Source organism: Oryzias latipes, chromosome 24 (assembly GCF_053564925.1).
Source record: "Oryzias latipes strain Hd-rR chromosome 24, Olatipes_Hd-rR_3.1".
NCBI classification, from domain to species: domain Eukaryota; kingdom Metazoa; phylum Chordata; class Actinopteri; order Beloniformes; family Adrianichthyidae; genus Oryzias; species Oryzias latipes.
Window position 1 is genome coordinate 23,992,872 of NC_136260.1, and position 23,444 is coordinate 24,016,315.

Below are 23,444 nucleotides of genomic sequence, written 5' to 3' on the forward strand. Positions count from 1 at the left end.
TTTCACTTTTACTGGGCTGATACAAACAGACTGTCCGGTTAATTCACCAAATGATTGAGGGGTGACTGCAGCTCAACGCTCCTCAGTGGGGTTACCACGCAAGAAACCCAAGGAAAAAACAAGCTAAGTGACCCTCAACCCTCAGAAAAAATATTACCATAATGAAAAGTGTGTGTATAACTATATTCTCTCTTCTTTTTTTTTACTTGTTGGGTATGAATCTAGCTCGCTTTACAATAATTTCAGAAATCAGATTTTCTATGGGGACCTTGAACGCATCAAGCACACGTCCTGACGTCACGACGCTCTCGATGTTTGGTTTGAGCGCGGTGCCATGTCATGTCATGCCATGTTAGCGGAAAGCGGCGACGGAAAGCCGGAGGACGTGCCGGAGGACGGGCGGACGCACGCGGACAGGTCTGTGTCCAGCCCCAGCAGGTAAAACCCTGGAGGGAGGGGGGTATGAGGCGGGAAGGAAGAAAGGGGGCCGCCGCGAGGCTTCCAGCGAGCGTGCTAGCGCGGCTAGCGTTGCTAATGCGGGAACAAAAGCCGCGGAAACAAAGAAAAAAGTGAACGCTGGCGTTTTTGGAGGGATCACGTGACAATGCGACAAGACATGTTTGTTTATGATCACGCAGATTGATTGACGGAATCGCGTAGGGGGAGGGCTGATGTTCATTCACGCAGATGCTGCGGGGTCACCGCACACTTTCTCCTCATCATCATCATGGGATTAATAAATCCAGATGGCCTTAAATCACCAACAATCTGGTTTCTTCAAGCATCAGATTATTCCAGTGATCATCATCATATGATAATCTGTGTCAGACTAGGAGGCATCGTCGGATTATCGCATAGATTTCTGTCCATAATCTAATTATTCCTGCAGATATTCAGGTTCACTTCCTCCTCAGAACCTGTTAAAAATGTAGAAAATCATCACATAGATATAACAGTCATGGTGGAAAACAGAAGATCAGAGTCAGACATGTGAAGTCTCCCCATCATGAAGGTTACCTGAAGACGAGCAGATCAATCTGAGCAGATTACACCTAGATTAGCCTAAAGTCTGATTAGGATTTAGATCGTAAAGAATTCATTAAACACAGTTTCTGATTAGTGAAAATGTGAAAAAGGAGGATTTTATCGCTTTTTATGCTCTGAGTCCACGTTAGATCAGGTCCTGTTGAAAAACTGCTCACACCTGGATTCCTAATCTAATCCAGGTGGGAACAGCCCAGGTCCTGGTTTTCAACAGGACCCGGTCCTGCAGTGGACTGGTCCTTTAGTGCCCTCCCCAATCGGAAGCCGTGAACAGGAAACCGACTTCAGCGCCGTTTTTCTCGACCATCTTTACGGCGTGATCTGGGACTTCGTGGCTGCTCCAGCACGTCTCTAGCTAACCCGCCGTCACGGAACCTGGAAAACCGCAAGTCCGGTGTCTGTCAGCAGACGCGATGTCAGACTGGTGTGAAGCCGTAAACCGGCTTCTTTAGCTCCTCCTGCTCGTTTAAGGAGATGGACTGTCAGCGTGGCGATCAGGAACCGCCGCCGCGTGATGAAGGCCTTACTCATGTGAAGGGCTCCCCTGCTGCGCCCTGGACGACGGTGTGATTTCCTGGGGTGGTCGGCGAGTTCCCCTTCCTCCCCCTCAGCCACACCCACATCAGAGAGCTGCAGAGAAGGTGGTCCAGCGGAGGACCTCTGGAGTTAGATGTTCCTCTCTTCCTTCTCTGCAGAACAGCACCTGCAGTCAGAGGCCTCAGGGTTCTGAGAGCACGGCGTCGGTTCTGTCTGGGCTCCGTTTCTGGCCAAAAGCAGCGGAACCGTCGTCTGTTTTTGGTCAGGAAAGGTGGTCCGGGTGGAGCCTCTGCTGCAGGTGGAGATAAAAGGTCCAGGGGCGGCGGGGCGGCGTCTGTGAGCTAACGGGCATGTCTGACGGCGTTGGGTTCAGACGCGTCTCCAGCCTTCCTCTCCAGACGATCAGAGTGACGGAGCTGCTTCCTCTGTCTCCAGCCGGGACGACGCCCTGGACGCCCTTCTGAGCCACGTCCCCCGCTGCCCTCTGACGCCTTCGCTGTCTCCTCGAAAGCGAACCACGAGCCAGTCCAAGACGGAGCCCCCCCTGCTGAGGACCAACAAGAGGACCATCTACACGGCGGGCCGGCCCCCCTGGTACAACGTCACTGGGACCACCTTCAAAGAGGCCTTTGTGATCGGTGAGGGCAGACGCCGTCTTCCTCTGATGAAGGTGGAAACCCTCACCGTGTGTCTGCAGGCTGTGTGCATGTGGGCGGGGCCTCTTTGCAGGAGAGCGTCTGACTCCTAGCTCATCTGCAAACGGTTCGATTTTTCAGAAAATGTCAGACTTCTAAAGAAACGCTGTGAAGACCATGAAACCAGAACCGGTTCTGATGTTTAATGTCATTTATTGGAGAGATAAAAACGCAGCGGTGAACAGGTGATGCAGATTAAGACACATTATTGTCCTGCTAGCAAAGCCTTGTGGGTAATGAAGTTTTTAAACATTTGAGCAACTCCTACATCCCTTCCCTGTAACAGCTATGATTATTTTTACATTTCAAATAAAAAAAAACACAAATGATGTCAGAAAATGACAGAAACAAATGAATTTGATCAAAGTTCTGTTTCTAACAAAGGGAGCTGGATCGCCGCCATAGTGCTCGCCAACGTTAGCTTGGAAGTGTGAGGGACCGTAAGCTAGCAGGAGAGAGTGTAAACAGAGAGCTCTCAGTGGAGGTGGAGGGTTATTTCTGATGAACTCCTGCTGCTCTGCAGAAATATGTCAGAATTTTTAGATTTTGGCTAAAAAGGTCTAATCATAATTTTAAAAACCCACTGAGAACTCTTTGAAACCAGATCAGAGGATTATGGGAGTGGGCTTTAATGAAGCAGAATCAGCGGGTCAGGTTTGTGTCTTCGGGTCAGTCGTCTGCTTTGGCTGAAGGCGTCTCCGCAGACCAGAGCGCTCCTCCTCAGCAGCAGGCCGCAGTGAAGCGGAGCAAACGGAGTCTCCTTCCCAGGAACGGCTCCTCCGCCTGTGTGCAGGCAGACGGGGACGCTGTCTTTGCTCTGCAGTCTGCTGCTGCCCGCAGGAACCGCCAGCATTTCACACTCGGCCGCCTTTAAAAGACCCAGAGGGTGTGTTTGTGTGTGGAGGCAAAGCTGGGAAAACGGAAAGCTGAGATTTTCAGGGAAAGGTCAGCGATGAAGACCTGAACCAGCACAGAGTCCGGTCTGCTGGTTCAGGTCTTTGCTGTTGAAGTTACAGGTCCGAACAGGAGGTTCTGGACATGAGCAGTGAGTGATGTTCTTCCCCCGTCATCAGATTGGACTCGTTCTAATCAGAGAACGCTCAATGCTGTTCTGGCCCGGTTCCTCTGGTCTGTGGTACCAGGCGGGATCAAACCTCTCTGAAGTGCTGAAGCTGCAGTCTGAGCTTCTGACCGGAAACTTCTCTTCCAGGTTTGTGTGGCGGAAGCGCGTCTGGGAAAACCACCGTGGCCAATAAGATCATCGAGGCTTTGGACGTTCCCTGGGTGGTTCTGCTGTCCATGGACTCCTTCTACAGGGTGAGGAAAACGCAAAGCGGAGCTGTGGTTTGGAGGAACGTTGGACGTTGACGGGATAACGGATCCATCAGAGCTTCAGCTGCAGATGGAGCTCCTCATGGCCTCATCCAGCAGATTCCTGTGAGCTGAAACGTTCCAGCTTCTCTTCTGTCCTGGAGCTTCTGCTGATGCGAAGCTTCAAGGAAAGGAGGCCAAACTTCCTTCTGCTTCTGTGTCTTTGGTGGACCTGTGTTTGTAGTTCAAGCACAGAGTAGGTCTCCATGGTAACCAGATACATTTAGCCTGGAAAATCCTGGAAAATTGCATTGATTTTGTGCAGCAGCTTGATTTGGAGAAAAAAAGTCATCTTTCCTTAAGCTGAGGTCCTCCTGCCCCTCCTCCTCCTCCTCCTCCAGGTGCTGAACAAGGAGGAGCAGGAGCTGGCTGCCAAGAACGAGTACAACTTCGATCATCCCGACGCCTTCGACTTCGAGCTTCTCATCTCCGTTCTGCGGAAGCTGAAGAAAGGGAAGAGCGTCAAAGTGCCGGTGTACGACTTCACTTCCCACTGCAGACGCAAAGAATGGGTAAGAGCTCAGAAGCCCCGCCCCCTGCTTTGATGTTTGGATCCCAGCTGTGATCCAGAAGGAACCGTGTTCTGCATATCATCAAGTTGTCTTCCAACTGTTGAACTGGAAGAATGTTTCTGGGTTTTCAAAAACGGGTCTTTCTCTAGAGTTTCTGGTGCAGCAGAAACTGCAATGTTTTTATTTTCTGCCACAGAAATGTCACTGTTTTTGTGCTTTTAGTGTTGCAGAAACTGCCCTTTTTGATTCAGAGTATTTTGTGTACCAGAGATGATTTCTGTGCCTTCTCACATTTCAAACATCCTAACAGAGTAAAAGCTGCTCAGCACATCCTTCATCTCCAGCTGTGTGTGGGAACAACCAGTCTTTTAGTTGAGATCTCCTGACGGCTCCTCGCTGTTCTTTCACAATGTCATTTCACGGCTGAGAGGATCAGCAGCTCCTGGGAATCCAGGCTGTAAAATCATTTCATGGACCTTCATCCACTTTCATGAAGCCCCCAGTGTGGGACGTTTGCTCCTCCAGGAGGGGCTGTGCCGTTCTGGTCCCGTCTTTCACAATAAACCTTAATCGTATTCCTAAAAAGCTTCAGCCTGTGCCGGCAGTTTGATCCTCAGGAGATGCAGCTCCACATCTGACACAGCTGGACTGTCGCTGTCTGTGTCTCCATGGCAACAGATGATGGTTTATGGAGCTGCAAAGGTGACTTTTCAGGAGTAAAAATTGCTGCTTTGGCCTTTAGTTGTGAGTAGAAACTCCACATTTCTGAATCTACTCAAACTCTCAGTCAGGAATTGATTTATTTGTCCTTTTCTTTCAAATTTGCAGTCCAAGGTTGAAAAAGTTTCCAGGTATTTGAACCGAACAAAGCTGGAATTTCTGTTTAAAAAATACTCATGGAAACAGTTTGAGGGATGCAGAAAATCCCTGAAAGAATAGAAACCTCCTGATGTGAGCGGATGCTGTTTCTCTGGAGGACGTGCGTCTGCTGCTGGTGGAGTAACGTCTGCTGGATGTTTCCACAGAAAACCGTCTACGGCGCCAACGTGGTCATCTTTGAGGGCATCCTGGCCTTTGCCAACAAGGAGCTGTTGAAGGTACGACCACAGCAGGAGGCCGACGGAAAGCCGCCATTCGGACGTTTGCCTTTAGATTGAAGAGCAGCGTGATCCTGTCGTGTCATAAAAGTAAATGCTCAGATGATGAACGCCGTGACTCTGTCTTTCAGCTTCTGGACATGAAGGTGTTTGTGGACACGGACTCGGACATCCGCCTCATACGGAGGCTGAAGAGGGACATTTCCCAGCGTGGACGGGACGTCAGCGGCATCATCAAACAGTACAATAAATTCGTAAAGCCGGCGTTTGAGCAGTACATCGAGCCCACGGTGCAGGTGGCGGACATCGTGGTTCCCAGAGGTCAGTAGAGGTGGAAGCAGGAAGTGACCTGGACCGGACGTCGGTGACGCCTGTGCCGCTTTGTGGTTGTGCAGGTGGAGAGAACTTTGTGGCTCTGGACCTGATCGTCCAGCACGTCCACAGCCAGCTGGAGAAGGTGAGGGGTCGCTGCGTTTCTGCCGACGGAGACGGGGCTAACTTCCTGTCACGTGCAGCGAACGGCGGGCGGATGGCTTCCTGCAGACGGTTTCTGCACAGAGCGCTAGACGTTAGCGGAGCCGGGCTGCAGATCTGCCTGCAGGGGCTTCATGTTCTGCTTTCTACGTTTACCCAACATCCCACGTTTGAGCTTCACGTGGAGGAAAGGCTGATCTGGGGTTAAGCTTCCTGCATGAAGGTCTCTGTGTCCTCCATGTTTTACCGCCCCCCCCCATGACCCAAAAGCCACGTGGCTCGCCCACGCCTGCCGGTCTGCAGCAGAACGCCGTTTGTCCTGGAACTTCAGGTTTTTATCTGCGTTTGTAAATGAAACGGATTCGACCCAAACGGTCCGTCTGAAAGACGCAGAAGGTCCAGACGGGATCCTTGTCTGCTTCTGTTGACCTTTGGTCCTGACGGAGGAGGGGGGGTCACAAAACCGCATCCTGGTCTAACCGATCAGATCAATGCAGATGATTGGAAAGTAAGAGAGACGTTGAAATCCTGTGTGTTCAGTAAAAAACCTTTAGAACTTTTCACCTCTGGAGAACTTCCGTGTGGGGGGGGGGGGGGGGGGCAGACGGCGTTTATGGCGTTGACTGAAACAAATTCAGGAAACGAGGAACTCGTTCAGACTCAAACATTTGATTTTTGATCTTTTGTTTTTCTTGTGTGTGTGTGCGTCCGTGCACGTGTGCTCATCTCCTCGTGTGCACGACTCCTGCTTGCCGGGCTGAATGCTGTGTTCCCATTCCAGCGTGAGATCACAGTGAGGTACGACTGCCGGCCCTTTTTAACCTTCATTTGCTGCTTTTTCATTCTCTCCTAAACAAAGAAAATAACACGGATGTTTATTTATGTCATGCTTTTTCATTCCCACAACTTATTTCTTTCAAATAAATGTTTCCGTGAGTCAATGACGCTGAACCAAAGACAAATGTTCGGTTAGAAATGATTATCTTTCCCCTTCGGTGGGTTTATTCGTTTATTTATGAACGTCGGGGTTTAGATCATAATAAATCTGTGAAATGAATCAGTTTTCTTCATTTCTGGAATAAGAACATTTATTTTAAAGGTTTTCACACATGAAATGTAATTTTAGGTTCATAAAATCCAGAGATTGATCCACTTTTCACGTAAACTGTTGGCATTAACAGCTTCACTAAGGCTAATGTCAAAATACTAATTATGTGAATGAAATGTAATTAACTATAAAAAAAATAAGATATTTGATTAAATTAGACTGGAAGTTTTAAACCTGTTTTATTGAGAACAAATTTGTGTTGACGTCCTAGTGGTGACTTCTGGAACTGCATGCTTTTTTTCCTCCATGATATTCAGTCCGGAAGTTCACCCGTCTCCTTTTGTCGCCTCGCAGGAAATTTGATCCACGAATAATTCCTAAAACCGCGAGAAAAGGCAAGATTTCTCATGGTTTTGTCTTCATTTTAAGTGACCTTTAGTGTCTTGAGAGTAAAACTCTGAGCGGGCTCTGGGCTGGCGGTTAAAGGGTTAAAAGCTGAAGGTTAGCGTCTGAGGAGGACGTCCGGGTTTCTCTGGAACCAGAAACGTTCCTTTTCTGAATCCAATATTTAAATATTTGGATTTTTCTTTCTTTCTTTGAATCCAAAATAAAAAAATAAAGCTAAATGAAAGATGTTGACAAAAATGTTGGATTTTATCTGAAAACACAAAAACCAATGGATAGAACGGGAAGCTGTCCTCAGAGCGGCGTCTCCTCCAGCGTGTGGGCCTCCTCCTTCAGGAAGGAGGTGCTGATGTGGTCTTGTTCTGTGTGTGATTCTCCTTCTCCTGTTTCAAACTGCTCCCATGAACGTCTCCTTCAGAGGAAGCTGCGCTGGGACATGTGAGCCTCCGTTCATCTCTGTTCTAGTGCAGTCCGTTCTGGCATGGCATGTTCATTGAGGCAACACAACCCCCACCCACCCCGCTTTGCTCATGAGCACTCATTCAGTGACTCCTCCAGCTGTGCTCCTCCTCTGAGACGGAGACATTTCCTCTGCCTGCTTGCATTTCTTTGGAGGCTGCACAGCCGTAAAGCCCCAATGACTGCTCTCCCGCCTCCGTCCCGGACAGTTTCTGCTGATGCGGCGCTGTCTGAACGTGTTGTGGTGCAGTTTGGTGAACGACGACACGTTTAGTTTTGTAAATCTTGAGCTAAATGTGTCCCGGCGGTCTGTTGAGCAGACAATAAGTATTGAGTCACTGAACTGTGTTCAGTTTTTGCCTAAACACCCCCAGACCTTCTGAAACATCTGAATGGTGTCGTAACAATGTGGCCTCACTTTGAGTTAGTCTAACATCTGAATGCTTTTATTTTGAAAGTTCTAAATAAGGTGAGCTTCCCTACTAAGCGACATCGTCTGAACGTGTTTTTATTTATTTTTTTAACCGCAGATCAGCTCTGGCTTCAGCTCACCAGGGCCAGCCGTTACCCAGAACCCTCAGCGTGTTGGAGGCCAGCCCCCAGGTCCGCGGCATGCACACCATCATCAGGTCAGGACCATCATCATCAGACAGCTTTGTGAGGATGCTGGAGACGATGGGATCTTCTGCTCCGTAGGAACAAAGAGACCAACCGGGACGAGTTCATCTTCTACTCCAAGAGGTTAATGCGGCTCCTGATCGAACACGCACTCTCCTTCCTGCCTCTGGAGGTGAGCTTCTGCTCCAAACCGCTCACACTTCATGGAAAACAGGGAAGCTTCACCCATTCCTCTCCATCCTCCTCCAGCCCGTATCCGTGGAGACGCCTCAGGGCGGAGTCTATGAGGGGAAGAGGCTGAGCGGGAAGAGGGTACGTTTCAGCTTTTTCTGACCTTCGGCCGCTGCAGAGGTCAGAGCGACGCGGTCCAAAGGCCGATCTAGATTGTAGAAGTGTGACTCCAGAACGTTCTCCGGTTTAGATAACGGGCGTTTCCATCCTGAGGGCAGGGGAGACCATGGAGCAGGCCCTCATGGCCGTCTGCAAGGACATCCGCCTGGGGAAGATCCTCATCCAGACCAACCACGACACGGGAGAGCCGGAGGTGTGTGCGCTTCAAAGACCGTCCGTCCTCCAAGCGCTCCTCAGCTCAACGTCTCTTCCTCCTCTTCCTCCAGCTGCACTACCTGCGTCTGCCCAAAGACATCAGCGAGGACTACGTCATCCTTGTGGACAGCACCGTCTCCACCGGAGCGGCCGCTCTCATGGCCGTGAGAGTCCTGCTGGTGGGTTCACGGTCCGCGCGTTCCACTCGTGCCCGCTCGTCTGCAGCCATGCCTCTCCTTTCAGGACCACGACGTGCCGGAGGACAAAATCTTCCTGCTGTCGCTGCTGATGGCGGAGATGGGCGTTCACTCGGTGGCCTACGCCTTCCCGAAGGTCCGCATCATCACCACCGCCGTGGACAAGGAGGTCAACGACCAGTTTCACATCATCCCCGGCATCGGTGAGCAGCTCGGGGTCCGCCCAGAACCTCCTCACTCAAACAAAAGCCGGAGCTCTGAATTCCTACGGTCATGAACATCTCACTGGGACAGAAATCCCGAATTTAAGTCCAGAAGAGTTTCCGATGGATGTCAGGAAGGTCACGGTGTTGTGGTTTGGACCGAAAACGGGTCTTGGTGGTTAAAAAAGTCTGAGGCTGGACTGCAGGTAAGCTGATCACCTGGGGGGCTCCTCCCTCCTGTGGGTGAAGGTGTGTCAGGCGGGTTGGGGGGTCTGGGCAGCTTCAGCTTTCAGTAGGTCTTCCATGAAGACGGACGTCAACTCAGAGGATTGAACTTTGACCTTAAACGCCTTTGTTGTTTCTTGTTTTTTTCTCCTTTAGGGAATTTTGGGGATCGTTTCTTCGGCACCGATGCGCCGTCAGACTGGTGTGAAAGCGATGACGGCTTGAGCTTCTGAGGAGGAGGAGGAGGAGGAGGAGGAGGAGGAGGAGGTGTTACCAAAACCTTAAAGAATATCACGAATGCTTCCTGCACAGCTTTGCTCTGCTCCTGACCTCTGACCCTCAGAGACCTGGAAGGGCGGGGCTGTCCGCTGACCTGCTCTGCTGGAGGCCCCGCCTCCTCACATCTTCATCCCAGAAGATGAAAAGTTCCACTCTCAAATGTTCTTTTGGCTGCAAGAAGAGGCGTATTGTCAGGTTTGGGCAGAAATGTGGTAGAAAATTGAATACATTTCAAAATAAATGATTGATCCCTAAAGAGGAACAAAAGGGGATTTGATTTTTGCACAGAAATGTTGCACAAACAGAAAACGTATCGTTTGAGGCGAGTTACAACTGTTTTTGGTCAAACCCAGAAATCCATTAATATAGTTGTTTTTTTGGGGGTGTTTAAAAAAAAAGGTGCAGTTTTTTGTTCTGTAAACTCATTTTCTCAGGACACTTCCACTAAAAGGGACACAAAACTTGAAAGAAAGAAGAAACCAACTGAAAACTCAACATTTCCTACACATTTTTATTGTTTTCTTTCTGCAAACGGTTCCCTGTGCCGTTACCTGTTGTTGTTTTCAGGTGGTGTTAAACTCTGTGAGGCTTCGTAGCATGAGTTTTTACGCCAAGCCTTCCGATCGAGGACACCTTTAAGTGACGCCCCATTTACTATTTCATGTCTGAACCATTTGAAAACTGAAACATATGGCTGCTGTTGAACTGTATTTAATTGTTCTAATTTATTGTTGTTGAAACGTCTTCCTGTTGAACAGACTCCTCAAAAAATGACTTGAATATTAAAACATTCATTCTTGTTTCCATAATCTGTATTTGATGTTTTTGTTTCTACATGATTAAATCAATTTATAATTTGCTTCAAGCAAAAGTTACGAAAACGGTCTCCACCTGTGTTTTTTTTACTGTGAAAACTTGTTGCAGTTACTAAACTTTTTTTTAGTCCTTGTATTTTAATAAATAACTCAGAATAGGCTCCGATTAAATAGTCATCTGTAATTTCTGTTTGTATATCTGCTCATTTAGATGTAAATGTTATTAATTTCAACAACCAAAAGCTGGATGTTTTATGTTGGTTGCATACCGGCTTCATCCGCTAGAGGGCGACAGAGATCTCAGTTCATATAATTTTCTGGCGGAACTGACGTAAGAGCACAGTTGGTGATATCTTCGTGGACACTACGAAATGTCTAACTCAAAATAAAAACCGAGCTGTTTTTGCAATTTAAAGATACTTTAGTCCTGTTCAATCCTGTATCTCAAACAATAATATTTAAATTACTCGATCGTCGCATTGCACAGATAGACCGCGTTTAAAATATTAGATTTTGATAAGAGTAGTTGGAATTAACGTGACGCTGTGAACGCATCTCCAGCTCCTTTCTAGTTGGAGCCGGACTTCAAATCAGGTTCGCTGGTTTCTCCTTTATAAATCTATTTTTTCTGCCTTTGACGCGGTTCCGAGTAAAACTATGAGTTTAAAGCCGTCCGTCCCCCCCTGGTTCGAGGATTTCTTTAGTCTGAAACAAACGACGACAAACACGAGTCTCTGTAAATTAGATTATAACTCACGAGTGTAACTTGTTGGGGGGGAAACGTTACCGTTTGGCTGAAACTGATAAAAGGAACGGAGTAACCGGCGCGTGCGCGTGAACCGTGTGTGTGCTCCTGCAGGGGGCGCGATGGCCGGCCTGTGGAAATCCTACCAGACTATGATGTCAAAGTATCCCTGGACGGTGCAGATCATGACCGCAGGTAGGAACGAATCTTTGCTGTATGACGTCACTGCGGCCTTCAATGTATGGAACAGTGTATGTGTCACGTGTCATGTTACGCGGCTTTTTTGTTTGTTTTTAAATGAAACGTTAACTACCCAGCCTCAGGCTTTACACCATAGCTGTAACCCAGAGTGAAGCGTCACTGGTTCTGGACAGCAAGACATGAGATCAAAGGAATATAAGACGGATCAAAGTACTGTCACGTGACCCCTGGACTCGCTGAGTGAAACATTTTTCAAAATAAAAGCTGTTTTAACGTTTCTGGAGCTTTTACTCTGAAAATTTCGACCTAAAAAAAGTTAAAAATGCAAACGTGGATGAACAGTATCGAGAACAATATTACTAAAATGATTAGTTATGCTTTATAATGGAGCAAAAAGTAATCTATTACTGCAATACTGAAACACTGGAAACAGTTTGATTGACATTTGCTGAAAGAAGCTCCTCTCCATCATGGCATGACACAGACACGGTTTTTAATTATCTTGATTGACAAAAATATTAAAGATTCTTCTTATGTTAGAACACAAATAAAATATAAATATGGGCAGAACAGGGATTAGGACATTATTTTAAAACCTTCAATAAATTATTTAGACAAAGGTTTGAGTTTAACATAAAGACCAAGACTCAGTAAGATTTATTCTTAAGCTTCCTAAATCTTTTTTAAGAATAAAAGTGACTTATTGTGCAAACATCAAAGGTGTTCTCCTGCCCCCTCCTCTTTGCTCTCTGATCGTTTGACGACCTTTGAACTTTGAGCGGACATCTCCACCAGCAAACAAACGCCTGAAAGTTCAAATGGTGTCCGAAAGAGACGACGTCCCGGTTCTGATCGGTGCAGTAATGGAAATGGTCGGTCAGGAGGTGGAGGAGTCATGGTTTGGGCTTGCTTGGATCTGAGAGCTTGGATCATCATCATAGTCAGATGTCTAACAGGAACCAGCTGATAAATATAAAAATAAAAGCCCAAGTTTCTGTGCTGGAAGTGCAGTTCTGCCAAATCGCGAGTTTTAGAGTAAAACTTTATTAAGCCCATGACTCAAACGTAACGTTTTTTTGAAGCCTTGTTCCGTTTGAACAGAGCCGCCCTGCGGTTCTGGACCTGCACCCATCCTGCAGAGGAATATCCACTGGGATCCAGGATCTTCTCCTTCCTTCATGATCCAGAGGTCAAAGGTGACGGTGGGAGATCCAGATCTGTGTCTTTCCGCTCGACTTCTCGTCTACATCAGACCGATGCGGCTGCTACATTTCTCCTTCATCCTCTGTCGTCCCTGACCTGTGCAGAGCAACATAAGCTTCTCCCCCCACCTTACCAGGACCATGACCTCTGACCTGGAGGAGCTGGTTCTCATTCCAGCCGCTTCAGTGGAGCAGCTTCCTGACGTCCTTATTTGGGGATTTTGTTCATTTTTGTCCCGTTAAAATCAAAATCTGCTCAAACATAAGAGGAAAAACTAAAAGCACTGTTATCATTTATGCTGCACCAGTTTCTTCCTCTGCATTCAGAGTTTCAGGGACGTTTGGTTCAACCTTCTGTCCTGCAGAAGCTCCTGCAGGCTGGCGGAGCGGGTTCTCCTGCTGCTCCTTTTCTGCGTCACAGTGAGCGCTCTTTCGCCCGCAGGATCTCTGGTGGGCGTCGGGGACGTCATCTCGCAGCAGCTGATCGAGAGGAGAGGATTACGCCGCCACAGCGTGCGGCGGACGGCTCGGATGATGAGCATCGGATTCTTCTTTGTGGTAACTCTTCCGTCATGGCCCTCCTCCTCCTCCTCCTCTGAACTCCTGAGGATGAATGATGTGGTCTCCGGCCTGGAGGCCAACCGGATCTCAGATGATCGGGAACCGAGTCTGTTCTGTGGTTCTGGTGCAGAAGATGCTCCAGGATGTCTTTGTGCTCACAGCTTCATGCAGATGTTCACCTCTGTCAGGCGTCCTCCTCTAGAGGTTCGTTTCAGGTGTTGGAGGTTAGAAACCTGACCCCGCCCCCTCTGCTCCATCAGGGCCCGGTGATCGGCAGCTGGTATAAAGTTCTGGACCGGATTGTGGTTGGAGGAGGAAAAAGTGCCGCCATGAAGAAAATGCTGGTGGATCAGGTGAGAAGCTCCTGGGAGACGCTGTTTTTGGGGGCGTGTCTTCTCTCCTCTGGGAAGCTGGGTTTTCTCCTCCTCTCAGCTGTTTTCTCCTCCTTCCAGCTGTTTTCTCCGCTCAGCTGTTTTCTCGTCTTCACAGCTGTTTTCTCCTCCTTCCAGCTGTGTTTTCTCCTCCTCTCAGCTGTTTTCTCCTCCTCTCAGATGTTTTCTCCTCCTCTCAGCTGTTTTCTCCTCCTCTCAGCTGTTTTCTCCTCACAGCTGTTTTCTCCTCCTTCCAGCTGTTTTCTCCTCCTTCCAGCTGTTTTCTCCTCCTTCCAGCTGTTTTCTCCTCCTCACAGCTGTTTTCTCCTCCTCACAGCTGTTTTCTCCTCCTTCCAGCTGTTTTCTCCTCTCAGCTGTTTTCTCCTCCTCACAGCTGTTTTCTCCTCCTCTCAGCTGTTTTCTCCTCCTTCCAGCTGTTTTCTCCTCCTCACAGCTGTTTTCTCCTCCTCTCAGCTGTTTTCTCCTCCTCACAGCTGTTTTCTCCTCCTTCCAGCTGTTTTCTCCTCCTCTCAGCTGTTTTCTCCTCACAGCTGTTTTCTCCTCCTCACAGCTGTTTTCTCCTCCTTCCAGCTGTTTTCTCCTCCTTCCAGCTGTTTTCTCCTCCTCTCAGCTGTGTTTTCTCCTCCTCTCAGCTGTTTTCTCCTCCTCTCAGCTGTTTTCTCCTCCTTCCAGCTGTTTTCTCCGCTCAGCTGTTTTCTCGTCTTCACAGCTGTTTTCTCCTCCTTCCAGCTGTTTTCTCCTCCTCTCAGCTGTTTTCTCCTCACAGCTGTTTTCTCCTCCTCTCAGCTGTGTTTTCTCCTCCTCTCAGCTGTTTTCTCCTCCTCTCAGCTGTTTTCTCCTCCTTCCAGCTGTTTTCTCCGCTCAGCTGTTTTCTCGTCTTCACAGCTGTTTTCTCCTCCTTCCAGCTGTTTTCTCCTCCTCTCAGCTGTTTTCTCCTCACAGCTGTTTTCTCCTCCTCTCAGCTGTTTTCTCCTCCTTCCAGCTGTTTTCTCCGCTCAGCTGTTTTCTCGTCTTCACAGCTGTTTTCTCCTCCTCTCAGATGTTTTCTCCTCCTTCCAGATGTTTTCTCCTCCTCTCAGCTGTTTTCTCCTCACAGCTGTTTTCTCCTCCTCACAGCTGTTTTCTCCTCCTCACAGCTGTTTTCTCCTCCTCTCAGCTGTTTTCTCCTCCTCTCAGCTGTTTTCTCCTCACAGCTGTTTTCTCCTCCTCACAGCTGTTTTCTCCTCCTCACAGCTGTTTTCTCCTCCTTCCAGCTGTTTTCTCCTCCTTCCAGCTGTTTTCTCCTCCTTCCAGCTGTTTTCTCCTCCTCCCAGCTGTTTTCTCCTCCTCTCAGCTGTTTTCTCCTCCTCTCAGCTGTTTTCTCCTCACAGCTGTTTTCTCCTCCTCACAGCTGTTTTCTCCTCCTCACAGCTGTTTTCTCCTCCTTCCAGCTGTTTTCTCCTCCTTCCAGCTGTTTTCTCCTCCTCCCAGCTGTTTTCTCCTCCTCTCAGCTGTTTTCTCCTCCTCTCAGCTGTTTTCTCCTCACAGCTGTTTTCTCCTCCTCACAGCTGTTTTCTCCTCCTCACAGCTGTTTTCTCCTCCTTCCAGCTGTTTTCTCCTCCTCACAGCTGTTTTCTCCTCCTCTCAGCTGTTTTCTCCTCCTTCCAGCTGTTTTCTCCTCCTTCCAGCTGTTTTCTCCTCCTCCCAGCTGTTTTCTCCTCCTCTCAGCTGTTTTCTCCTCCTCTCAGCTGTTTTCTCCTCACAGCTGTTTTCTCCTCCTCACAGCTGTTTTCTCCTCCTCACAGCTGTTTTCTCCTCCTTCCAGCTGTTTTCTCCTCCTTCCAGCTGTTTTCTCCTCCTCCCAGCTGTTTTCTCCTCCTCTCAGCTGTTTTCTCCTCCTCTCAGCTGTTTTCTCCTCACAGCTGTTTTCTCCTCCTCACAGCTGTTTTCTCCTCCTCACAGCTGTTTTCTCCTCCTTCCAGCTGTTTTCTCCTCCTCACAGCTGTTTTCTCCTCCTCTCAGCTGTTTTCTCCTCCTCACAGCTGTTTTCTCCTCCTCTCAGCTGTTTTCTCCTCCTTCCAGCTGTTTTCTCCTCCTTCCAGCTGTTTTCTCCTCCTTCCAGCTGTTTTCTCCTCCTCACAGCTGTTTTCTCCTCCTCTCAGCTGTGTTTTCTCGTCCTCTCAGCTGTGTTTTCTCCTCCTTCCAGCTGTGCTTCGCTCCGTGCTTCCTGGGAGCGTTCCTTTCCATCTGCGGAGCTCTGAACGGCCTGTCGGTGGAGGAGAACGTCGCCAAACTGAAGGGGGTGAGTCCTCCTCCTTTTCCTACTGCGTTTCTTTTTTTTTCTTTCTAAAAATGAAGCTGAGCCTCCTGAAGCTCCGGAGAAGCATCTTTCAGGTGAAACGTTGAAGTGAAGAAAACCTAGCCTTCTTGTTGTTTTTCTGTGTGAGACCAAAAACCCAAACAAACACCTCCAGAACCTTCAGGAGGTTCTGAGGCTCAACCTCCTCAGAGTGGAGGAGGAACACTTGAGCTCTGGATCTTCATCACCTCCCTTCTCCTCCCCATCATCAGGAGGAGAAGGTCAGGAAGTCTGACCTGAAACGCTCGCCCGCCGTTATTCTTAGAAACTATTTCCTGTGCTGGGGGGGGGGGGGGGGGGGCAGAGTGTGAGTCATGCTCCTCGTCTGCGTTTGTTTACCCGCTTAGGACGGGTTATGCGCCGCTAAATGTCACAGAGTAAACAACAAACAGCGTCTGACTGAACCCCCCCCCACACACACACACACACACACACACACATCGTCCTGTCTGCTTTTTTGGGGGGGGGGGGGGGGGGGGGTCTTTAGTTTGACTTGAACCGATTTCCTGCAACAAAAGTTGAGTTTTTGTTTTTCTTGCATACAGAAATGATCAGGAAACACTCAGATAGGCTCCAATGAAGGGAGGAGGTGACGCTCCTGTCAGACCTGCGTTCAAAAGCTACAGATTCAGGGAACGTTCTGGAGATTTTCCTGCTCCTCCTGTTGGTTTCACCTCGGGGGGGGGGGGACGTCAGAGTGTTTCTCAACACGCAGACGTCCTCAGGTGACCTTCAGGACGCTGACGAGGACTTTACTTTGATGGAGGGGTGGCTCCTCCCCTTTTTCAAATTAAAAGCAGGTGAAAAAGGTGCTTGAGGGGCTGAACTCTCTGAGAGAACCCAGTCTGGTTCTGATCCGGTGTTTGATGGACGAAGGCGTTTCTGCTGCGGTTGCTGGTCTGCAGCGGTCAGATGTTCATCCACCGACGTGAAGAGAGCAGGAGGTGGTTCCATCCTCAGAAGCTCTCTCTGTTCTGACGCCTCCTCTTCTCTCCTTGACAGGATTACACGGATGCTCTCATCTGCAATTACTATGTGAGTTCTTCGCTCCTCAGCTTCTATGTCCTGTATGTTGAGGGACTCATGACCTCCTTCCGTGTCTTTTTAGCTTTGGCCTCCGGTCCAAATCGCCAACTTCTACTTCGTTCCTCTGAACCACAGGTGAGCCGTCTGAAGTTCTGGGTTTTCCCTCAAACAGATGAGGTCACAGCCACAGAGACGGGATCGAACCAAAATGTTTTCACAGACAGAGGAAACATCCAATCCTGTCAAAATAAAAGCCTGTTTCCAGCTTACCGGTAGCTAATCAAAAGAGAATGTGGTCAGAGAAAGCTCTGCCGGGCCTGTGGCAGAGCGGTCCACACTCTGAGAGCAGCAGAAGCTCAGAGACCCGGCATGAAGCCTACAGAGTGAAAAGGATTTCTAAAAGGAGCAGAGAAACTGCAGCTGCTTCTTCAAGCTCCTTTAGAGAAGCGTTTCAATCATCCAGATCAGGAATTGAGTCGTGACCAGAGAGCTGCTCTTGGAGACGTTCCTCGGCTGGAATCGGCTTCTGTTAGCTGGGTGACATTTCAGAGGGAACCCGCGGGACGGGACGTCTGATCAGTCTGCTGCTTTGTGCTGACGCCCTAACCACTTCTATGATGTCATTCCCTCTTCCCTCCCGCTGCAGGCTGGCCGTGGTGCAGCTGGTCGCCGTCGTCTGGAACTCCTACCTGACCTGGAAGGCCAACAAAATGTGAAGAAGATCCCGAGTTTGTCCTGCGGCTGCTGCTGGCGAGGAGTCACACTCATTTGTTCTGTCGCTGCGTTTGTGAGAAAGCTCCGCCTCCAGCCGCCACTGAATCACCCGTAAAGGTCAGCGGGGAGCCGGTCCAATCCCAGTGACAAATTCACACTGGAAAGTCAGAGCAGCAGAAAGCTCTGTGAAGAAGCAGCTCAATAATGAAGCACACCTCCTCCTCCTCCTCACCTCCTCCTGGACGTTCTCTGAACATTTCATCCCTCAGGAGAGACGTCTGGGATTGAATGATTTTCATATTTACCCTCACTTCCTGATCTGAGTTTGATGTTGGATTGTCTTCTGCTCTTCACCTACTTTGTCTAAAACCATCATGTTGTTCATCTATGGAAGTAAGAAAATGTTCTGTCATGTGGATTTTGGAAGAATTGTTTTCAAATTTTTCTCAGCAGAAACACAAACTTTCATATTTTTGCTGCTAAATCTTAAGAAATGATCACAAAAAGACTTGTTTTTTCAAAATAAAAGCCTCCTTTTCTCCTTAAACTCCTGAAGTTTCACTGAGTTGACCTTCGTCTGACCTCAGATCAGGACGCTGGACAGCTCCTCCTTCAATATTAGAATTTGCTTTTTTTTCTTGAAAAATAATTGAATTTACCGTCAAAATTCACGTCATGACGTCATTGAAACCACTCGGCCGGGTGGGGCCCCTCTCTTGGGCTACCGGGACACCCCAATCTTCTCCATCGTTGCTCACAGCAGCTAGAGCCCGGTCCTCGGGCTCACCGTCCCCTGGTCCTGTCTGGGGCCTCCGCTGGTCGCCTGCGTCCGCCTTCCCACTCGGGCGGTCGGGTTCTGCCGCTTCCCCCCTCCTCGGTGGGGATGGCAAGCACGTTGCACGGGTGTGCAGTGAGGGCTGACCATGGCCTGTGCCGGCCTGCCTCTGGGGTTGGGGGCGGGTGGGGGGCCTCTTGTCTGCGTAGGGGGCATTGGGTTCAGGCCCGGTGCGCCTTGGGGTGGGGCGGGTCCCTGCCGGGGCTCCGGCTCTGCGTGTTCTCTGTTCCTCCTACTCCTCGGCGGGGGGCTGCTGGGTCCTGACCTCCGTCTCCGTTTCTGTGGTGGGGGTCCGGTACACGGGAGGGTGTTGCTCCTGGGTCTTTGTCTGACGGGGGGCCTCTTGGAGGCCTGGATCGGCCGGGTTGCTGCGCTGTCTGCCCCCAGCTCTGGGGTGTGGGGGGCCGGGCCCCCTGCCTCTGTTGGAGCGTTCAGTGTGATCAATGTTCACTCTAAGAGGCACACATTCACTGAACCCACCTGCTTATTCACCTTTGCACAAATACGGGCACGGGTATTGTCCCCCCCCCCTTCATGAATATCGGTAATAGGAATATTGTGTTTATAGAAATCCTGGGAGGTAAATCTTTAATCATTGATGTATGATTATACTTCTAACCTGTAGTTGTGTGCAGACTATTTTGTTTATTTTTGTTTGTTTTGTTGCTGTGTGAACTAAATTATTTAATTTAATTAACTTACGACACTTTTATGTTTTTACTTTGTGATACCCCCCCCCCACTCTAACCCCCATCTCTGACATCCCACTCTGTTTCTTTCTCTCCTCTTTTGTTTCTTTTTTCCCTCCATTCTAACAAGGAATGCACACAAATATCATTTTCATAAATAAAGCTTAGCCTCAAATACAAAAGGGGTTTATACAAATATACTCTCAGTCTGTCTGAAGATCCATAAACCCGACTTGTATCAATAAAATCTGTCAAATACAAGAGGCACTCAGCTCTGATCTGCTTCCTCAGCTGTTGGACAAGTTAATACAAAAACAATGAAGAAGCACTGCGGTGAAGTTAGTTTTACGTTGGATATTCGACAGACATTCAGCGCGGATCTCCACTGAGGACTCTTAGGGACCGTCAACAAATTCACCAGTGCATGAGCTGGAGAAGATTGTAACTTGCAAAAATGAATAAATTATCATTAAAAAATGTTCATTTTCTATCTTCTGTCTTTATAAATTTTTTTCTTATTTTTGCAGTTTGTGTCTTAATAATTTAGTTCCTTTGCAAATATTACATTACTTTTTGTATTAAAATTACAGCTGTTCACATAAAATGTAATTGTTTCTTCAATAGCTCCCAAAACGCCTCACCCTCTACAAAACAAAGAGGTGTGTCTGATGTTGGGATGTCAGTACAAACATACGGCATAGGTTATATATCTTTGGGTGAGGCGTTTTGGGAGCTATTGAAGAAACAATTACATTTTATGTGAACAGCTGTAATTTTAATACAAAAAGTAATGTAATATTTGCAAAGGAACTAAATTATTAAGACACAAACTGCAAAAATAAGAAAAAAATTTATAAAGACAGAAGATAGAAAATGAACATTTTTTAATGATAATTTATTCATTTTTGCAAGTTACAATCTTCTCCAGCTCATGCACTGGTGAATTTGTTGACGGTCCCTAAGAGTCCTCAGTGGAGATCCGCGCTGAATGTCTGTCGAATATCCAACGTAAAACTAACTTCACCGCAGTTGAAGAAGCAGCTTTCAACATCCGTTTCATTTCTGGATCTTCAAACTCCAAACGTCTCCAGGTTTCTGATCTTCTTCTGGACTCGAACCCCCGGACCGTCTGACATTCACCTCCTCCCGGCTGCACCTCCCTGGACGCCCCGCCCCGTGTCTCCGCAGTTGTCCCGGTTCCAAACCGGACTTCGGTAGTCGCTCTGACGTCACAGACGTCGGTATAAAACCCGCTCTCACCCGCCGCTGTCACAACTTTTCAGGTTCGGAGCCCGCGCGTGCTGCCCCGCCCCCTCCCTCAGCGACGCGCAGCTGCAGTCTGTCCAGGTGAGGTTCCTCCTTCAGACTCACCTGCCTGTACTTCAATGTAACGGAGTCTGAAGGAGAAAATGAAGGAGAGGCGGGAAACCGGTGGAGCTGTTGTCTGTGGCTAACGAAATCTTTCCTTTCAGAACATGAAGCCGCTCCTGCTCCTCCTGCTCCTCTCCTCCGTCCTCCTCTCCTCTCATCCCCGCCCCGCCGCGGGCAGACCGCTCCGCTTCCCCGCCTGGCTGGAGGAGGCGCTTCTGGGAGCAGCTCCGAACGGCAGCGCGTTGGATGAAGCGGAGGACGCGGTGCAGAAGTTCCTCCTGCAGAGGAACCCGTACCTCCTCCACCTGCTCCCTCCAGCGGAGGACAGTGGGGAGGACGCACGGAGGACTGCTACGCGTCTCCTGAAACGCAGCGAAGAGCCGCCGCTGTCCATAGACCTGACCTTCCACCTGCTGAGGAATATGATCCAGGTGGCCAAGATGGAGAGGCTGCGTGCGCGCGCGCAGCTCAACCGCAAACTGCTGGACGAGGTAGGGAGGTGAACCTCCGTCCAGAAGATCCTCCTTAAAGGAGCTCGGCCGCAGCAGCAGAAGGTCCTCCAGACCCTTGGTACTGTTTCTGTTCGTGCGCCAACGTCTCCAAATCATTTTACGCACATGGTGCCATTTTACGCATCACAACAACCCCCAGAAAAATGTCAGTTTTGTGTTAAATAAGCACTAAAACGAGGGAAATTGTGAATTCGGAGACGATGGACACCCCCTCCTTACCCCACCACCACACACACACACACACACACACACACACACAAACACACACACACTCTGGACCTCACCACTGAAAGACTTGTGTATACATGTAACTGTGGTGGACCTGGATTTGTGTAATGTGTAAATGTTGCTGGAGAAGTTCTGATGAAGTTTAGCTCATAAACCACAGTGGAATCCGAACCCTCAGACTTCTTCTGTCCAACTCTCAGATTCACAGATGCATTGTGGGAGAAAGTTAGAAAATCCATCTGCAGGGGAACAAACGTTTCAGTTTCTGACCAAACAATGGAGGCATCAGGCAAATCCTACAGTTTTAACTCTACATCTGATGAATTCAAACAGAAAAACTGTCTTTGATTTTTCATAAATTTGAACTGAAGTTCTGTATTTTTAGAAGAATAAAGGATTTTCTGTTCTGGGCAGGTGCACGTTCACCTGTGCTGCACTGATTGTAGCGTGTCGACGCACAAAAACCCACTCTGACTGTAAACCTTCATGTCTCACACAGTGGAAGCAAAAGATCAAAGAAAGCTTTTGTCATTTTTACTGTGTAATAAAATGTACACTGCTGTGCTGATCTCTATCATTGTGCTGAATGTGTTTCTCTGGATTATTTAACTTCAAACCTGATTTTTATTCTCAGCAAAGAAAATAAACTTCCAGAAAGTTCCTGCATTTGTTCTTCCTGCTACAGAGAACATTTGGACTCCGATCCCCATTTTAAGACCCAATTCTTCTCATCCATGATCAGGTCAGAAAATCTGTTCTGACGGAAGAAGTTGAGAAAAAGGTTTTAAAACCTAAACTGTGAAGATGCTGATACTTCCAGGACGGTTTTAAAAAGTTCGTGTGGACAGTCAAAGACGTAGTTTTCCTTTGTTGTTCCTGTTAAACTTCTTTTTTCCTGCAGGTAAGACACAGCAGACCAAAGGTGTTCATGTTGAAGCAGCACAGAAAGACTTATGGTGCTAAAATGAAACAGTCATGAAGCTTCGACATTCCCAGAGTTTGTTGACTGGATAGAAGTCGGAACAGAGCCACAGCGTTCACCATGAGCCTGATTTGGGTCTGGAAGCTGCTCAGAGGCGCTGAAGTGACGCGAGCGGCAGCTGCTGATGAGGAAAAGAAACGGAGAAGAAGCTGAAGAGCCCTCAGGCTCCTGAGATGCTGTGAGTCAGTCCTGTGGGCGTGATGCTGAGTCTTCTCAGCGCCGTCTGTTCCTGTTTGTTCCTCGCTGTGCTTCGGTCTCTGTCCATCCAAACAGAAACAGCGTCGATGACTTTAGTCTGACGGTTTGTCGGATTTACAGCGACAAACGTCACAAACAAGAATGGAAGAACTTATGGTTACAAAGAGAAAAAACCCACAATATTCAGCAAAAAACCAACATGACGGCAGAATAAACTAAATTCCATGATTTCTGTTGAACTTCATCGGCTCTGGTTAAGATCAGAGATGCTTCAGAACAAATAAAAAGAGGACATTTCCGGATGGATCTGCGTTCTGCCGTCAGAAACATGTTCATAAATGTTCCAGAGATGCTCGGTTTCCTCCTGACTAAGACATTTATGAAAGTCTCTAAATGTTTCCAGACTTAAGTCATTTGAACCTCTTTAAGCTGCTATTGTATGCTGCCCCCCACCCCCTCCCCACAAGAATAGGTGGGGGGGGGGGCATCTGGAAGAAACATCAAAACTCAGAAATCTGCAATCAAACAGAATAAAAAACATGATTTTTCAGAAGTGATTCAAACAAAAATCCCTGCAGGTTTTTAATTTGCACAACATCTCAAATGAGGAGCAGATCTCCTCCTTCCTCCCACTGAGCGGCTAAATCCACTCATTTCCTCTCCGGTGTTTTGATCAGGACGAAGCAGACGGATTTATTTCAAAGATTGGGCTTTGTCTTTGTTTCTGATCCTCTTTCTGAATTCTTCTGAATGAGGCTGCAGGGCTTTACAACTCTCACTTTTCCTCCTGCACCCAATGGCAGCACGATTTAGATCAGGACTAAGAACAGGTCCTTTTCCTCCTGTAGCTCTTTCTCTGTGGTTCTCCCTCCCCTCCTTTGATCAGGAACTTTGTGCACGCTCACCACACATCCCATAATTCTGT

General features: G+C 48.4%; 3 protein-coding genes and 1 long non-coding RNA gene across 9 annotated transcripts; 3 read left to right on the plus strand and 1 right to left on the minus strand.

The window, feature by feature from the left end:
• Nucleotides 1-258: 258 nt before the first annotated feature.
• On the plus strand, nt 259-10,591 carry si:ch211-243j20.2 (uridine-cytidine kinase-like 1). 5 transcript variants are annotated; one of them, XM_020714583.3, is made up of 15 exons: nt 259-417; nt 2,017-2,219; nt 3,487-3,593; nt 3,989-4,159; nt 5,185-5,256; nt 5,388-5,577; nt 5,652-5,713; nt 7,602-7,621; nt 8,173-8,271; nt 8,339-8,432; nt 8,510-8,572; nt 8,682-8,804; nt 8,878-8,985; nt 9,050-9,206; nt 9,588-10,591. In XM_020714583.3, the coding sequence occupies exons 1-15, from the start codon at nt 335-337 to the stop codon at nt 9,662-9,664; spliced, it is 1,629 nt and encodes a 542-aa protein (XP_020570242.1). In that variant the 5' UTR covers nt 259-334; the 3' UTR covers nt 9,665-10,591. The 5 variants fall into 5 exon arrangements, 4 of the variants coding, with proteins under 4 accessions (XP_020570242.1, XP_078798573.1, XP_004083408.1 ...); XM_078942447.1 differs by lacking the exon at nt 7,602-7,621 and adding an exon at nt 6,512-6,528 and having other exon boundaries at nt 260-417; XR_013653958.1 differs by having other exon boundaries at nt 279-438; nt 8,710-8,804.
• Nucleotides 9,522-11,452, minus strand: LOC144990029 (uncharacterized). The gene is made up of 3 exons (XR_013653960.1): nt 11,313-11,452; nt 9,762-9,881; nt 9,522-9,660 (listed from the first exon to the last, which is right to left on the minus strand). It is a non-coding gene; the product is annotated as an uncharacterized LOC144990029 (long non-coding RNA).
• Nucleotides 11,060-18,251, plus strand: mpv17 (mitochondrial inner membrane protein MPV17). Of its 2 annotated transcripts, XM_011491369.4 has the most exons (8): nt 11,060-11,119; nt 11,385-11,465; nt 13,116-13,231; nt 13,495-13,587; nt 15,812-15,907; nt 16,967-16,999; nt 17,073-17,125; nt 17,637-18,251. In XM_011491369.4, the coding sequence occupies exons 2-8, from the start codon at nt 11,393-11,395 to the stop codon at nt 17,704-17,706; spliced, it is 534 nt and encodes a 177-aa protein (XP_011489671.1). In that variant the 5' UTR covers nt 11,060-11,119; nt 11,385-11,392; the 3' UTR covers nt 17,707-18,251. The 2 variants fall into 2 exon arrangements, with proteins under 2 accessions (XP_011489671.1, XP_078798576.1); XM_078942450.1 differs by lacking the exons at nt 16,967-16,999; nt 17,073-17,125.
• Nucleotides 18,252-20,533: 2,282 nt separating this feature from the next.
• Nucleotides 20,534-21,999, plus strand: uts1 (urotensin 1). Its single transcript, NM_001308982.1, is given in 2 exon segments — nt 20,534-20,575; nt 20,701-21,999. A coding segment is annotated over 1 exon segment (399 nt). The 5' UTR covers nt 20,534-20,575; nt 20,701-20,703; the 3' UTR covers nt 21,103-21,999.
• Nucleotides 22,000-23,444: the final 1,445 nt, after the last annotated feature.